The sequence below is a fragment of the Pelophylax lessonae genome (assembly GCF_965119305.1).
Source record: "Pelophylax lessonae genome assembly, chromosome: 9".
Lineage (NCBI taxonomy): Eukaryota > Metazoa > Chordata > Amphibia > Anura > Ranidae > Pelophylax > Pelophylax lessonae.
In genome coordinates, this window is record NC_138776.1 from 86235522 (window position 1) to 86251979 (window position 16458).

The following is a 16458-nucleotide window of genomic DNA, read 5'->3' on the forward strand; positions in this document are numbered from 1 at the left end:
GCACCAAATCAAGGTCTTCAGGTGGTGACGGAGGTCACACCGAAAGTACCAAAGTGACGCACCTCCTGGAGCGACCATAAAGCAGGATGGAAGATTTGCCCTGGAGATAATAAATCCTCCCTTAGAGGAAATCTCCAAGGAGCACCAGGGGCTAGCCTGACCAGGTTGGCGTACCAAGCTCGGTGAGGCCAGTCCGGAGCCATGAGAATGAACGGAATTCCCTTACGCCTTGATCCTTCGAAGAAGTCTTGGCAGCAACCTGAGCAGAGGAGGAGGAGGATAGGCAGACAGCAGCCTATACTGACTTTGGCCCATCTGTGATTGCTCACACACGACAATGCCGTGGTCATCCTTGTGCAGGTGGACATGCTAAAAACTTCTCAGCATCGTTCAAGTTGAACTTAGCAGAATGTTCTTGCCTACAACAGAGCCCATGGTGCCACCAATGCACCTGCCAGAGGGTCCTGGGAATGGGCCACAACCTCTGCACTATCCTGCAGATGCGATGCCAACAGATCCACGTCTGGAGAGCCCCAACTAAGGCACAACTGCCGGAACACCTCCGGAAGAAGGGACCATTCCCCTGCATCCAAGGCCCGTCGACTGAGGCAATCCACCTGCCAATTTTCCACACCTGGAAGGGAACTGTGGAGAGAGCTAAAAAAGGCGCTCAGCCCAACGAAGAATGTAAGGACCCCCTTGGTGAATGACACAAGTCATGATCGTGGCAGTCCGATTGAATGTGCATTGGACAGCTGCAGGTGCCTGGTCCAGTGAATTAGGCAAGGCCGGATCGCTCTCAGCCCCAGGACATTGATCGGTAACCTGGATCCTCCAGGGACCATAGATCCTAAGCAGAGAACCTTCCGAGGACTCCTCGCCACCCAGACATGCTTGCATCCGCAGTGACAATTGTCTAGTAAAAAGGGGGAGGAAGGATTCCAGATCAAGACTCCCTGGTCACCCGGCTCAGCCGGAACTGAATGTCCAGAGGGTTTGGATTCCAGTCCCATGTGAGAAGGATTGCCTTCTGGGGGATCCTTGAGCGAACGGGACCGTCTCGAAAGACGACACCATCAGTCCCAGCACTTGCATGCAGGTCCGAAGGGACGACCATGTGCTGGACAGTAACAGTTGACCGCAGTCCGAAGTTCTAAGAGTTTTTTCCACCCGGAGGGAGAAGCACTCTGGGGAAGAGTCCAAAGTCAGGGCCAGATAATCCAGTCTCATGGAAGGGACCAGAGAGGACTTCTGAAGGTTCCTCCAGAGTTCACATGGTGACTTCCAAATTCGTTGTCGTAGGGGACACCACAAGCAGAACGCCCAGGAACCCAGGACCGATACACCCCGCTGCCGCAACAGCACCAGAACCAGAGCCAACACCATTGTGAAGACCCGAGGAGCAGAAGCGAGATCGTCACAAACCGATAGAGACCCTTCCCCACGCCAAAAACGGAAAACCCGTTGATGTCCTGATATAAACGGCATGTTAAGGTAGACATCTTTGATGTCTATGGAGGCCAGGAATTCCCCTGATGTAGGGAAACCACCATCGTGCAAACCGATACCATCTTGATTTTTTTTGAACCGCACGGAATCAAGGGCCAGTAGGTCCAGCCTTGTTAAACCAAAGCTTGAACTGCCCAAAGAGCGCCTGCAAGCGATCCGGGGACCGCCGTACATTGGAAGGGAAAACCTTACCAGAAAAAAGCGGACCGAAACTCGAACTAGCAACTGGAACGCATGATCTTCTGAACCCAGCTCCCTGGGATCCAGGCCAGCCGCAGGTCCGAGAACCGGCAAAGACATCCCCCATACATGGGTGAGGATGCACCTTCAGCCCGAGTAGGCCTTGTCCACAGGTGTGGAACAAAACCGATCTCATGTTCGCCAGACCAGGGTCATTTGGAACCCCCCTAGGAAGCCTCTAAAGGACTCCGCCACTTCAACTGTCCCAGAGGGAACGAAGAAACTGAGCAGAAAGGGAGGGACCCCGTCCATGACGAAGGCCCTTAACCTTGTGGGAAAAAAAGCACTCCTCTCCCCGTGAGACCCTGACATGTTGTCATCCAGGGCAGTGCCAAACAGGGGATCCCCCCTGAAAAGGAAGATCCGTTAAGGCCGTCTTGGAGTTTGATCTGCAGACCATCACTTCAGCCAAGTATACCCCGGATAACAACTGCCAAAAACCGACAGGTGACACAATAAAGGAGCTGTTTCCAGCGCGACATTGCAAACAAATTGCAGCCGCAGCACCAGCTGGTCCAACAGCTCCCCCAGGGAAAGATGGTCCCATCCTTCATGATCATGCTAGCTAAGTAAGCTGCTCCGGATGGCATGTGAATGCCAGAGGCAACCTTTGGAGGCAGCGGCTGCGCCTGTGGCAAATTGCAGGTTGTCACACACCCAAACAACCAGTGCATCCACCAGCTCCTGTATCATGCGCGGCAGGGGAGGTAGAAATGTCATCCTCATTATTCAAGGAGACAAGGCACAAGTAACAGACCTGGCAGGGATGCCCACATCTGCGCTGGCTGAGTCAAGACTCAGACATCAGATGAGGCAGGGGTAGGTGGAGAAACGTTTCAGCGCACCTCGCTCTCTCAAGGCCACCCCCACTCGGGACCCAAACACTTCCAGAACCGCTAAAAATTAATTGGACAGTGGAGATCCGAAGGCCCTGCAGCCTCCGTGAGGGGGTCAGGTGGGGACAGAGGGAAACCCAGGAGTGTGAGAGTCCGACCATCCCAAATTCCACCAGAAAGGGGGGGGGGGGGGGGAGTTTACTCACCGTACCGGAAACACAGGCGGGAGCCATCTCCCGACAGGACCCCTGGCTGTATGTTTGGGGTCATTCTCTCACTGCACAATGAATTGACAAATCACAGGCATCTCTAATGGTAAAGCATGATGGATAATATCTGCCTGTATTTCTCAGAAGAATTGATGCTATTTTGAAGGCAAGGGTTGGTCACATCAAATATGGAGTTTAATTTTTCTGTACATTTATTTTCCATTGTATTAACTGATAGAATTCCTAATGTTCAGCATTTTCACAGTGAAAAAAAAAAAAAGTAATAAAACACACACACACGCAAAAATTGGCATCCTTGCATTTGTCAAATACACTACTTCGCCCAGAAAGTTGTTGCATTTACAAATGTTTAGGCATATTCAGGTTTATTTTGTTTGTATTGGTACGACACAAAAGCCATATCTGACACATTCCATGCAAAAGTCTAAAAATTAACTGGACAAAATTGGCACCCTCAATGTAATATTTAGTCGCACACCCTTCGGGGGGGGGGGGGGGGACTGAAATCAATCAATAGCTTCCTGTAACCATCAATGTCTTGCACATCTCTTTCTCCAACGGCTCCAGGTCTGTCAGATTGGATAGGTTCCTTTTCCCTTTCCCAACTGCGGTTTTGAGATCTCTCCGCATGTGCCCTATGGGATTTAGATCTGGACTCCTTGCTGGCCAGTTCAGTACTCTCCAGTGCTTGGTCTTAAAATCATTTCTAGGTGCTTTTTGGTGTGTGCTTTGGGTCATTGTCCTGCTGTAAGACCCAACTGTTTAAAACTGGGCCCTAAATTGCACCCCAGAATTCTTTGGTAGTCTTCAGATTTCATAATGCCATGCACACAGTCCAGTGCATGAAGCCGCAAAGTGCAAAACATCAGTGAACCTCCACCATATTTGACTGTAGAGATGGTATCCTTTTTTTAAAAAGCCTCATTTCTTTTTCTGAAAACAGTAGAATGATTGGCTTTACCAAAAACCTGTAATTTTTGTTTTGTCTGTCCACAGCACATTCTCCCAAAAGGATTTTGGCTTCCTCTGATAAGTTTTGGCAAACTATCAACTTCTTTCGTCCACGTTCAGGGAGATTAGCTACAGTGCCATGGGCTGCAAACTTCGTGACAATGTTGCGCACAGAACATTAAGATCTCTGGAGATGGACTTGTAACCTTGAGATTGTCCATGCCCTTCCACAATTTTGGTCATCAAATCCTCTGTCAATTTTCTGCTGCTCTATCTTTTTTCTACATGTGGCACACAAGACACACAACACAAATGTTTAGTCAACTTTTCACCATTTTAACTGGTTGCCGGTGTGATTTCTATATGGTTAGCACCTGTTAATTGATGCAGGTGAGTTTAATTACAAAATTACAGGAGCATCACAAACTTGGAATACAATTCTTTCTTACTTTCTATTTTGAGAAGGTCCAAATCATTTTGCCCAGTCTATTTTTGGAGTTTTGCATGGAATGTATCAGATTTGGCAATTTCTCCACTTCTTGTGTCATACAAACAAAAGAAACAAGCAAATGCCTCAACATTTGTAATTGCAACAATTATCTGGGCAAAGTGGTGCATTATCTGACAGAAATGCAGGGGTGCCAATATTTTTGCCCAGGACTATCTATACATAAAACACGCACTTATTTAGCGAAGAAGTTTTCGGGCACACACATTATTAAGGCTTGAAAAGTTGGGGTTTTCTACTTATGGCAAACTAATTTTATAGAAAAAAAAAAAAAAAAAAAATATATATATATATATATATATATATATATATATATATATATATAAATTTCTGCTTGCTAAACTGTGGTGCTCATATCATGTGACCTAAAATATGCCACTACTGCCATTTTATTCTCCAGGGTTTTCAGCCTTAAAAATGTATCAGTATGAGATTTTAAGTGGCTGAGGGCTGCAAGAGACCTCTTAAATTACAACCCTGGCTGAAGGCTGCTTGGTAGTTTTGCTACCCTAGTAGTTTTCATTGCCCAGCAAAGTCCATATGAACTTACTCTGTCAAGCGGTGCTTCTGAAGCAGTGCTTCTGAATAATGTACAAATCTTGTTGGATACACCAAGTTCTGGCAGTGGCACTTCTATAGCTGAGTGCTTACATATGAAGGTAATTGTATGGGGGGAACATCTATGCATTTAACAATTTGGTGTGCAATGAATTTTCCTTTTGTTGTATTCTTTATCTGCATATAGGAGCTGAGAAGGATTGAGTGACCTGATGTTGGAAATCTGATGAGCGGTGGAAGTCCAGTACAATGACATTCACATGCGTGGGCATCTGCACAGTGAACCACAAAAAGTAGTGTTCATCAAGTATGTGCACAGTAATATAAGAGCACTTTGGTGGAGTTGTATGGTTCTTTCAAGAGAACTTCTTGCACATGGTCTTTATGGATATACAGCATGTTAAAAGCATGTTGTCGCCCCCCCCCCTTCCCTATTAACTCATAGGTGTGCAGAAACCGGGCTCAATGGCATTCAATTGATACTTTAACCATACTAAATAATGAATGCTCCTTTTTATGCCTACTGAAAAAAAAAAAAAAAAAAAAAAAAAAAAAAAAAAAAAAAATGGATCTACAAAATGCATATGTGTTTTGGGCCCAACATTACATACTGCATTTATGAATGCATTCTCACTATGGAGCCCAATATGGAGTTCTGCGAGCGGTTAAGAAAATGATTTATATGCATAGTACACCTTTTTAGGCATTTTTATCTTCTGTACTGCATAAAGTCGATCATTTTTTAACAATTTTTTACAGACTTAAATTGGCAATGTATTTTAAATGTCATATTCGTTTTAGTAATTCTTTGGTTCTCATATATAAAAGCCCTTCATCATAATGATGCAGCAGAAAGGTTAACCTACAGGTTTATTTACAAGTGTGTTGCTTGGCATGTAGTCCAGGTCTTCATCATTAAACAGCTCTTCAGTATTCATTCCAATGGCAGCTCCCATGTCAAGGCCTAGCTTCTTCTGCAGCAGCTTCCTTTGCCGGGCTATCCTTTCCTTAGGGTCTACGTCCACTAAAAAATAAAGTTTATATTTGTCTTAACTTATGAATAGGAACTTTTTTTTTTCAAAACGAAATAAGGAAATATAAGCTCAGTTTTAGAACTACAGGCAACAAACCATGTCCTAAATACACCGTATCCCACATTGGTCATAGGTAGCCTACCAGAAAAACAGTTTTGCTGGGAGGCTAAAACTGTTGAGGAAAGGTTTGGAAAATTCTGCATCAATCCAAATCTATAAATTTAGTAGTAAATGCGATTGCAATGCAGAGTGGGGGACATAGATGCTGTATGTGGTTTGTCAAATGAAGAACTTATTGCACTATGAGGAACCTATTCCTACTGCCCCAATGTGGTTTGCCTGTTTGCATGTTAACCCAAAGAGGTTAGGCTGAAGGCAAGTAAAACCAAAGAGGTCAGGAATCCTTTAGCAAATTAAATGACAAAACTGTTTTACCGCTCACTTGGAGAAAAACAAAAAAAAAAAAAAAGACCATAATATGCGTCATGCATAAATATGGAGTATCAAGGCAAGCGGCCAAACGTACAGTTAAAATACACATTTTTAAGTGGCTAACGGTCATTTGCCAAATTTCAAATTCTGTTCAGGCAGCCTTTTGATCAAGGTATTTAACCTGACTTTTAAAACACAAGACTGACTCTCCCCTACCAATTCCTCTGATGGAGCAGAATCATACCAATGAGGTAATCAGTGTGCTGGTCTTCTGTAAGCATTCTCAGGGTTAACTGACAGCACTGTCCTTTTCACATTGGCTTCCTGTAATCCTAGAAGCCAAGACCTACCTTCAGTGCAAACAAATTTATAAAAAAAAAAAGCAAACAAATATAATTCCATATCTAAATGCATTCAGGGTTTATTTTATTGAATATTATATTTACAAAATGTTATTTTCCCTTTATCCAGCCTACTCGGAGCCTGACAATTCAGGTACTCTGAGCCTGACAATTCAAACAGAGTCAGTAGGTCAGAAGTCACAAAGTCTGACAGTTGCTGCCTCAACTGCATGACCTGACATTTGCTGCCAACTAATTAGTGCCCAAAAGTGTCATGTAACACACCCCCAGTAGCTGTGTACATGCCTCTAAATTACTGGCTTACGTTTTACTAAAATCAAGGAGCCGAGTCATTAACACATTTGTCAGAATGTAGTTTCATACATTTTTTTTTTCACAAGTAAAAATGGACAATCTCGTACTACTCAGGATTAATTCTTTTAGAATCTTGCATAAACCCAGCAGGACAGGTATGCCAAGGATGAAGAAAAAAAAAAAAAAAAAAAAAAACACATGCTTTTGAAAGCTTAAAGAGGAAGTAAACCCTCCTCTAACTTTTAGGTAGTGCAAATATCTCCTAAACATGCACCGTTTAGGAGATATTTACCTTATATGCAGCCAGTGACGCCACTGGAGCATGCGCTCTGAAGGAACGGCCGCTGGTGCCGTTTCTTCAGAGCCCCGTGCCGTTACTGTCGGCTCCCGCGCGCGGGAGTGACGTCACCGCGGCTCCGGCCAATCAGATGGCCGGATGCCGCGATCCCGGAAGACATACAGGTGAGTGAGCGGCACGGCGGGGGCTCGTTGTAAGGTAAGTATTTCATAATGAGCTAGTATGCGATGCATACTAGCTCATTATGTGTTTGTCTTTCAGGTTGTTAAAAAAAAAAAAAAAAAAAAAGTTAAAAAACGAGTTTACAACCTCTTTAAGACTTCTGACTATTATCAAGACAACATATAAAGCAACAACAAACAACGTTAAAGGAATACCCGATTTGTCATCTTGAACTTCAAATTCAACACCAGCTGAGCCCAGCAAGGAAGCACCGTGTTTTAATAACCTTGATATGTCAAACCTGTCGAAGCTCAGTCTGTCCAAGAGAGGAGACTCATCACTTGAGCATTCTGATCCAGCCTCTAAATAGGAAAAGGGAGAGGAAATTACAATAGTAAACATTTTTTTTTTTTACCTTTTTAAAAGTTGGTTGTGGTTACCAACACTTCTTACGATTGCTAACTTTTTACACTTCATAAAGACAGTAGGAACCATGGTTTTCTGCTCCCCCTATAGCTGCTATATAATGCATTTGTAATCATTTGAGAAACCCCTGAGAATGTAGCCCTTCATAAAGACCTTGCAGGAGACAGAACCTACTGTGGGCAAATCTTGCCATACAAGACGACAGTAGCTCATTTATAACCAAAAAGCTTGCTTTAGATTGAAAGTTGAGCCTTAACCACATCAAACGCTCACCTGTATACTGAGTAATTTTGAAATTTCTGCCTATAATGGTCATTCTCTAAAGTGATACTGAACAGAGAAGCATAATATTATATATATATATATATATATATATATATATATATATATATATATATATATATACATACACACACACATATATACATATATACATACACACACACACACACACACACACACACACACACTGCGACACAGGGCTGAACCTGGCCTAATCAGACCTGGTGAGAAATTTAACTCAAGGGGCCAGTGGGACTATATCGTAGCCGACCCAGCGCGTAGCTAAGGTCTGTGCACGCTCGCTGGCCGGCTGTGGTGACCGCTGGATCTATACATCCAGCCCTGTTTTATTGAACAAACCTAATAACAGTATTTTTTTTAAACAGAAACTTACAATGCACTGTTCCAAATGATTAAGCACAGTAAGTTTCAAAACACGTTATAGGTTGTAAAGAACTGAAAATTGTCATTTGTTGTGTTTGCAGCATATTTACAGAATAAGCATTAAACTTGTGAGTTTTTAGACAGTTTCAGCTTGAATTTGTTTGCAAGGATGTCAGAATAGCCTCCCAGAGCTGCTGTTTGGATGTAAACTGCCTCCCACCCTCATAGATCTTTTGCTTGAGGGTGCTCTAAAGGTTCTCAATAGGATTGAGGTCAGGGGAGGATGGAGGCCACACCATGACTTTCTCTCCTTTTATCCCTATAGCAGCATTGATGCAGAGGTATTCTTTGCAGCATGAGATGGTGCATTGTCATGCATGAAGATGTATTATTACGGAAAGCATAGTTCGTCCTTCTGTACCAGGGAAGAAAGTGGTCAGTCAGAAACTCCAAATACTTTTCAGAGGTCATCTTTACACCTTTGGGGACCCTAAAGGGGCCAACCAGCTCTCTTCTCATGATTCTGGCCCAAAACATGACTCCACCACCGCCTTGCTGACATAGCAGCCTTGTTCGAACAGGGTGGCTGCCCACCAACCATCCATCTGGACCATCCAGGGTTGCAGAGCACTCATCAGTGAACAGGACTGTTTGAAAGTTAGTCTTCATGCATTTTTCTGCCCAATGCAGCCATTTCTGCTTGTGAGCATTGGTTAGTGGTGGCCGAACAGAAGGTTTTTGAACCGATGCAAGACTCTGGAGGACTCTACACCTTGATGTCCATGGGACTCCAGAGGTACCAGCAGCTTTAAAGATCTGTTTGCTGCTATGTAATGGTATTTTAGCAGCTGATCTCCTGATCCGATGCATGGATCTGGCAGAAATTTTCCTCAATGTGCCTTTATCTGCACAAACCCGTCTGTGCTCTGAATCAGCCACAAATCTCTTAATAGTGCGATGATCACGCTTACGTTTTCGTGAAATATCTAATGTTTTCATACCTCGTCCAAGGCATTGAACCATTTCACTCTTTTCGGCAGCAGAGAGATCTTTTCTTCCCCATATTGCATGAAAATGGTGCTCTGCTTAATAATGTGGAACACCCTCCTTTAGTAGTTTTTCCTTAAATTGGGCTCACCTGGCAATCTAATTATCACAGGTGTACGAGATGGTTTTCAGTGATCAAAAAAGAGCCCTGAGACACAATGCCATCCATGAGTTAAAACTGAAAAACAATATTTCATCTTTGTGACACTTAAATAGAATTTGCATAATACATTTGGAACAGGGTGTTGATATCACAGGAAAAAAATCCGTAGAAAAAAAAAAAAACAAAAAAAAAAAAAAAAAAACTTTGCCAGGACCAGAGATCTTAGCAAGGAACTAGGTCCTTACTCCTAACTAGGCAGATTAAAACGGACATCCTATGCATAAAGAGAGAGGGTATACCCCCCCCTGGGACTGCCCATAGGTGTAGCCAGAACTTTTTTTCTGCCTAGTGTCCTACTCCTGTAGGGGGCAGTATAACCCTACTGATATGCATCAGAGACTGCGTCCATCAATGAACGATAGAGAAAGGAGTATTTAACAGCGGCCACCACAGAAGTGAAGTGGATGGAGAAATCCCTATTCCCACACAGACCAAGACCCTATATTCTGACAGTGGTACCTGCTACTGTCAGAATACAATGATCAGCAGCTGCAGCCGCTGAACGAGGAGTCTGTCAAGCAGGGACAGCTGCAAAAATTTGAATGTGTACCTTCTTCCAGGACAAAAAGGTTTTTGGAGATGTTTTTTTTTTTTGGCACAAATGTCCTGTCACTAGTCCTGCATTTCTTCCCCCCCCGCCCCTTCTGTAAGCTGTGTTCTCTGCAGTGTCATTCCTGTTGCTTTCGTCCCCCATCAGCAACAATAAATCTCAGAGGTGTCAACTGAATAGTCTCTAGCAACGCACCGATTTTAGTCACAGTGTCTAGAATAGAAAGCAAATGAAGCTATGCAAAGCAGGATGAGACTATGCATTAATAAAATTGTTTTACTTAGCTGCACCTACAAAAAAGGGGGCAGCGTGAAGTATTCTATAAGAACTTAAGTTTTCTGACTAAAGTTCCACTTTAAGCAGAAAAGTAATTTTGACGCAAGGTTTAATTCATGCAGGCAAAAGGCATTTTGGAATTGATATGGACTACAAAAGTAGTATCAATACCTCTCTTCAGTTTGGTTGATGGATTCCACTCAGGAACATGTTTCACAACGGCCTCTACTGCCAGACCAGCTGCAATGCGTGTATCCCAGTTCGGACTTCGCAAATAATTTAAGATCTAAATATAGCACAGAAATAGGTTAAAAGTGATTGTAAACCAAACGCATTCAGTTTAAAATAGAAATTTATTTTTGCAGAGGGGGGAAAACAAAAAACCACCACAAGTAAAAACCTTTTTTTTTTTTATAATTGATCACATTCCCTCTGTTCTCAGCGGCATAAGAGCTGGGGGGGGGGGGGGAGAGGAGAAAACAGTACACTAAGCTTCCCAGTGAATGGCTGTGCAACTGGGGCATGTCAGGACAAGTCTGATCAATGGAGGAGGGTAGACTGAGTTCCCAGCATATAGCTAGAGAACTGACAATGGTGTGCTCTCCTGCTTAGTGTGGTCAGTTTTTAGTAGGAAAGCAGAGGGACTGGTAGGAACACCAGGGATTTCACATTAAAGCGGAGTTCCGGGCACAGAAGTCATTTTTTACTAAACATACCCCCGGGACAGTCAGGGCTAGCACATTCCACAATGGCTAGCCTCTGATCTGTCCCGGTTCGCACTTACCTGCAAGAAGAAATACTTACTTATAAAATTTCTTCCACAGCGTTTCCATCTCTCTTGTGGGCAGCTGAAGCCGGCGCGGTCCTCTTCTGTGTCTTCTTCCGCATCTTCTTGTACCAGAATGCGCCTGCACCGGCCCCTCTCGTCACTTCCGGTGCGGCGCCGCATTCCTCCACAGCCCAGGCATCGCCCGGAAATGACGAGCGGGGCCGGTGCCGTCGCATTGATTCCTGGGAGCTATGACGTTCAGCCCCGAGGAATCATAGCGAGACAGGAAGTGACGGGGTGAGCCGCGGCTCCGAGGGAGGAAGTACTCTGAGGTGAGTATCTTCGATCTTCAATTACAAGGTAAGTAAACAAAAAAAAAAAAAAAAAAATAATAACTATCCAATTCCTTTTCATGTGAGGTCTACCTAGCGGAGGGGCACAATAAAAAAATATCGTTTTTGTGCCGGAACTCCGCTTTAAGGAAGCAATACAAAGAACAGGATACTTTTTCATACATGTACATACAGCAGGCACATATCAGGAATATGAAGGTGTTGGAGTAACAAACTCTAAGATTCTATAGTGTGTTTTCTAAGTCATTGAACAAAGCCATTAGTGGGTAATGGTCTCACCTTAGATAACAGGTTGTTCAGTTCATGTGGGTGAAGCTTCACCACTTCACCGAGCTGCTGTGCGGCTGCTTTTCGTGTGACTGGTGTTGTTCCTGTGTCCAGTAAAATGAAGAGGCGGTCCAACCTAAAAGAAACAATAGTAATAATGCACTCTTGGAACATAATATTTCTCACTACTATTCCTCCATTTTTAATCCTCCCTATAGGTCAGTCTATAAAAGTAAAGTACAGTAAATATCAATGCAGCTTAAATAAGCTTGGTTAATTTGCTTTCTGCTACAGCCAAGTACACCCCTCTATACAAATGAAGGGCATCACGAAGCGCAGCAAAAACACATCACAAAATATTAAAAAATAAATAAATGGAAACACACACACACACACACACACACACACACACACACACCACACCTTTACATCTCCTTTAATCCAACGGTTACAAAAAACAGTAGGGGGGGGGGGGATGGGCGTGTTCTGGAGATTGATTTGAAAAAGCGTTTAGAGGGTTTACACTGAGTTGGGTGTCCAGAAAAACCGAGAGCTGCCATATGCACTTGAGTGCTTACTGCCAGTCCTGCTTCGGCTCCGTCTAGTAGGAATTCTAGTACTGTGCCAACCTCTTGTAGGTCTTTGTTTTTCTGGCGCATGTTATTGGGAGTATTTACTCCAAATCTTTCCATATATTTTTGTGTACCCGGTTTTCTGCTTTTCAGTAGAGTTTCTACCACCCTTGGGGTGAGTCCCTTTCTCCGTAGAATGCCCCGTTCAATAGCCACGCCATAAACTTTAGGGTTTGGAGTTAGGGGTGGTGGGCTCCTAACTGAAAAAGGTCTTCTTGTATTGGCAGAGTCCAGGGTTTTTCCTCTGTCATTTTCCCCAGGGCCGAGAACCAGGATCTTTTTGGCCAGTAGGGCGCCACCAGGATTACTCTCACTCTGTCTGGATCTTCCAGAGTGTTTTGGGGATTAGCTGTATGGGTGGGAAAGCGTACCCCAGCCTGAATGACCATGGGAAGCCTAGTTGAGTCCACTCCTAGGGAGTCTCCCTTTTTAGAGAGAAGTATTGTCTTGTCTTCCTGTTGCTTGCTGAGGCAAAGAGATCCACCTCTGGGGCTCCCCACCTTTTGGTGATCGGGAAAAAATCCTCTCGTTCAGCTCCCACTCTGTTGGGTCTAGTCGTTTCCGGCTCAGTATGTCCGCCAGTATGTTGAGTGAACCCTTTATATGTATTGCTGATATCGAATGGAGATGCGTTTCTGCCCAAGAGAAGAGCGTATGAGCTGTCTTCATTAGGGTTTTTGACCTTGTGCCCCCTTGGCAGTTGATGTATGCCACGGTCGTTGCGTTGTCCGACAGGATCAGGACATGTTTTCTCGTTACCATCTCCAGAAACTGTTATTTTTTTCCTCTGGGAGGAGGATTTTCTGTTCTATGGTGTTTATGATGTAGCCGAGGAACGTGGTCACTTGGGCAGGGATTCTGCATGATTTTTTGAGGTCGATTTGCCACCCAAGATAAGAGGAATTCTTCTGTCCTCTGCCGGTTCACTAGGGTTTCTTCTCTGGAAACCCCATAAATCAGGAAGTCGTCCAGATAAGGGACTAACTGGACTCCTCTCAACCTGAGTTCCTGTACTACCTCCGCCATGATTTTGGTGAACATGCACGGGGCTGAGGAAATGCCGAAAGGAAGCGCTTGGTATTGAAAATGGTGAGTTTTCAAACCCTCCTGTGTGGCGAAGCGCAGGAACTTTTGGTGGTCGGGGTGGATTGGTACGTGGAGGTAAGCGTCCTTCAGATCTAGTGTTACTAGGAATGTTGCTGGTGGTAGGATTGTTCTTATTGAAAAGATTGTTTCCATCTTGAATTTTCTGCATCGTATGGATTTGTTTTAAGTTTTTAGATTCAGAATTAAGCGGGACCTGCCCGAGGGTTTCTCTCTGAGAAATATGCGAGAATAGTTCCTCTGGGGGCGACGGGATGGGTGTATCTTCATTATCACCTCTTCATTTAGTAGGTCCTTGATTGCCAAGTCCATGAGACTTGTTTTTTGACCCGAATTGGACTTTGTAGTTTTGAACCTATATTGGGGTTCCGATTCAAATTCTATCTTGTAGCCCAGCGCAAGGGTCTGTAAAAAAAATAACTGATTTGAGCAGAACGTTTCCCCATTGTGGGGAAAAAAATTGCGTAGTCTGCCCCCTACTGGCGCCTGGCTGGCGTCATTGAGTCTTGCTGGTAGACGTGGAATTTGGGAACAGGAGATTTGGCTTGCCTTTGTTCCTGTTGAAGGTCCGTCGTTTCTGGGATCTTTCCCCTTTCGCCTGGGTTTCACGTCTTGGTTGACGAAAAAAAAATTCTCTCTTTTTGGCTTCCTGAATGGGAACGCTTTTGTTCTGTCGGCTGATCTCGCAAGCACTAGCTCGGAGCCAAAAAGTAGGTTGCCATCAAAAGGGATGTTACACAATTTATTTTTAGACGCATAGTCTCCCTCCCAGGTCTTCAGCCATAGTGCCCTTCTGGTCGCATTGATTAGGCCCGTGGTAGGGGCCGAGAATCTTACGGCCTCTGCATCGGCCATATAGGCCACTTCTTTCTCAACGAGTAGGAGGGAGTCAAGGGCCTCTTCTGTCCCTGGAACCTTACTTAGGTGTCCTCTGAGCTGTTCCAGCCAGAAGGAGAAGTTTCTAGCAACGCATGCGTTTGCTATATTGTGTTGGAACCCCGCCTCATAGGCTCGCCGGAGTGTGACCTCCATCTTTTTGTCTATTGGATCTTTCAGCTGGCCCATATCTTCGAAGGAAAGATCCGATCTGTTAGACACTTTGGCTAAAGAGGAATCCAGTTTTGGGCATTTGGTTGCGGTGACTTGGTTTTCCTCAAATGGAAAGCGTCTCTTCAGCGCCTTAGGGAAGAAGAGTTTGTTTGTTTTCGGGGTTCTTCCATTCCTTGTCTAGGATGCTTTTGATTGCTTGATGTATAGGGAATGTTTTGCGTTTTTCTTCCTGAAGCCCCCTGTAAAGTCTATCCCTGAGAGTCTGTGGGTAGTGCTTCTGGGAAGTCTTCGGTTACATAGATTTCTTGTAGCAATTCTTCCGTTTCCTCCGCTGGGAAGAGGTGTTTAGGGATCTTTTGGGGTTCTATCGTTCCCGAGTCGCCGTCCGAATCTGAACCGGTTTTATATAGCAGTTCCCCCTCGTCTGATTCTGAATCAGAGTCCGAGGAGCTTGGTTGGGTACCGGTTTGGGTTTCCCCTTTTTAGGGGTTTTACCCCGTGATGAAGTGAAGGGCTGGGCCTTTCATGGCGTTGATTGCAGGGACTGCAGTGTGGATGTAATTTATTTTTTAAAACTCTGTGAAGTCCTCTGCTAATGGCTTTGTTTCTACATGGACTATCTTTTTAAATGCATTTGCTACAAAAAGTTTGTCACTTTCGGCCGGAAGCTTTGTACCGTATGTGCGGCAATATTTCCTCTTTTTTGATTTCCCCTCCGTCTGTTCCTGACTTTTGGTCTGTGAGAAAAAAAAAAATTCAAGGATCGCATGTGGAAAAAAGGCAAGAATGAATAAGCAAGTGGGAGCGGGGGGAGAGAAAAAAAAAAAAAAAAAAAAAAAAAAAAAAAAAGAGAAATGCAGGGGTAAGTGGTTTGTCTTTCCTGTGAGTCTCCCCTCTCCCCCTTGGTACAGTCTGCCCCTGTCTCACTTACCGAGTGAGAGCTGGGGCTAGGCTCCGCAGCCTCTGGCAGTCTGGTACGGTCATCCGCCATTGTGCCACCTGGGGGGGGGGGGTATCACTGTGATGAAAGCCGCTGAGTATAGCCTGGGCCCTGTTTAATATTTAATTTTCGCGCGAAAATTGCATCTAGGGCCCGCCCCCTTGACGTAAGGGCATCCACCCATCCACCCTATTCTTTTAATGTATTTGCCCTTTTCCAAGATGGCTGCAGCATTACGCGGGGAGATGGAGCCAGGACCTGCTGCTGCCGCCATCTCCCACCCGGAGGCTGAAGAGGTGACCACCCAACTGGGAGGAGACCACCTGGCGTCCAAGAAAGTACCTCCAGGGCTCTGCTCCCATCGCCCACTAGAGTGGGGGATGGGAAGTACTAGGGAAAACCCCTCTTTGGAAACCCCCCTCAGTTCCCCTGAGGGCGTTTGGGTTTCCAGGCTGGTGGGGGGGCTGCTTCTAAGGCCCCCCTCTGTCCCCCTTTGCCCTGTTACCCGAGACTGACGGCCTCGCCAGTCATAATTCAGGGGGGGCGCAGGGGGTACCCCGGGGGCGCCTGCCCTGGGTAATAGAGAAAACCTGTTTCCAGGCCAAAAAAAAAAAAAAAAAAACACTGGGGAGTTGTCCCCTTGTGCTGTGTTTGCAGGACACAGGAAACACAAGAACTGAAGGGGCAGCCTAAGGCTGCTTGTTTTAAACTTGTGTGCTTGTGTTTCCTGCAGGAGGTGGAGCCTTATCTCTCTCATGTGACCGTCCTGGAGGATGACTAGGTAAATAGGCCTTTTGTGTA

General features: G+C 44.8%; 1 protein-coding gene across 1 annotated transcript in view; it reads right to left on the reverse strand.

Moving 5' to 3' along the window:
• Positions 1-16458, reverse strand: part of BTAF1 (B-TFIID TATA-box binding protein associated factor 1) — a 251002-nt gene that overhangs the window by 216490 nt on the left and 18054 nt on the right. The window contains exons 2-5 of the mRNA XM_082268123.1: positions 11944-12067; positions 10714-10828; positions 7630-7776; positions 5699-5856 (exon numbers count right to left, since the gene is read on the reverse strand). Of these exons, the coding sequence (XP_082124249.1) occupies positions 5699-5856; positions 7630-7776; positions 10714-10828; positions 11944-12067 (544 nt within the window). The remainder of the gene's footprint in view (positions 1-5698; positions 5857-7629; positions 7777-10713; positions 10829-11943; positions 12068-16458) is intronic.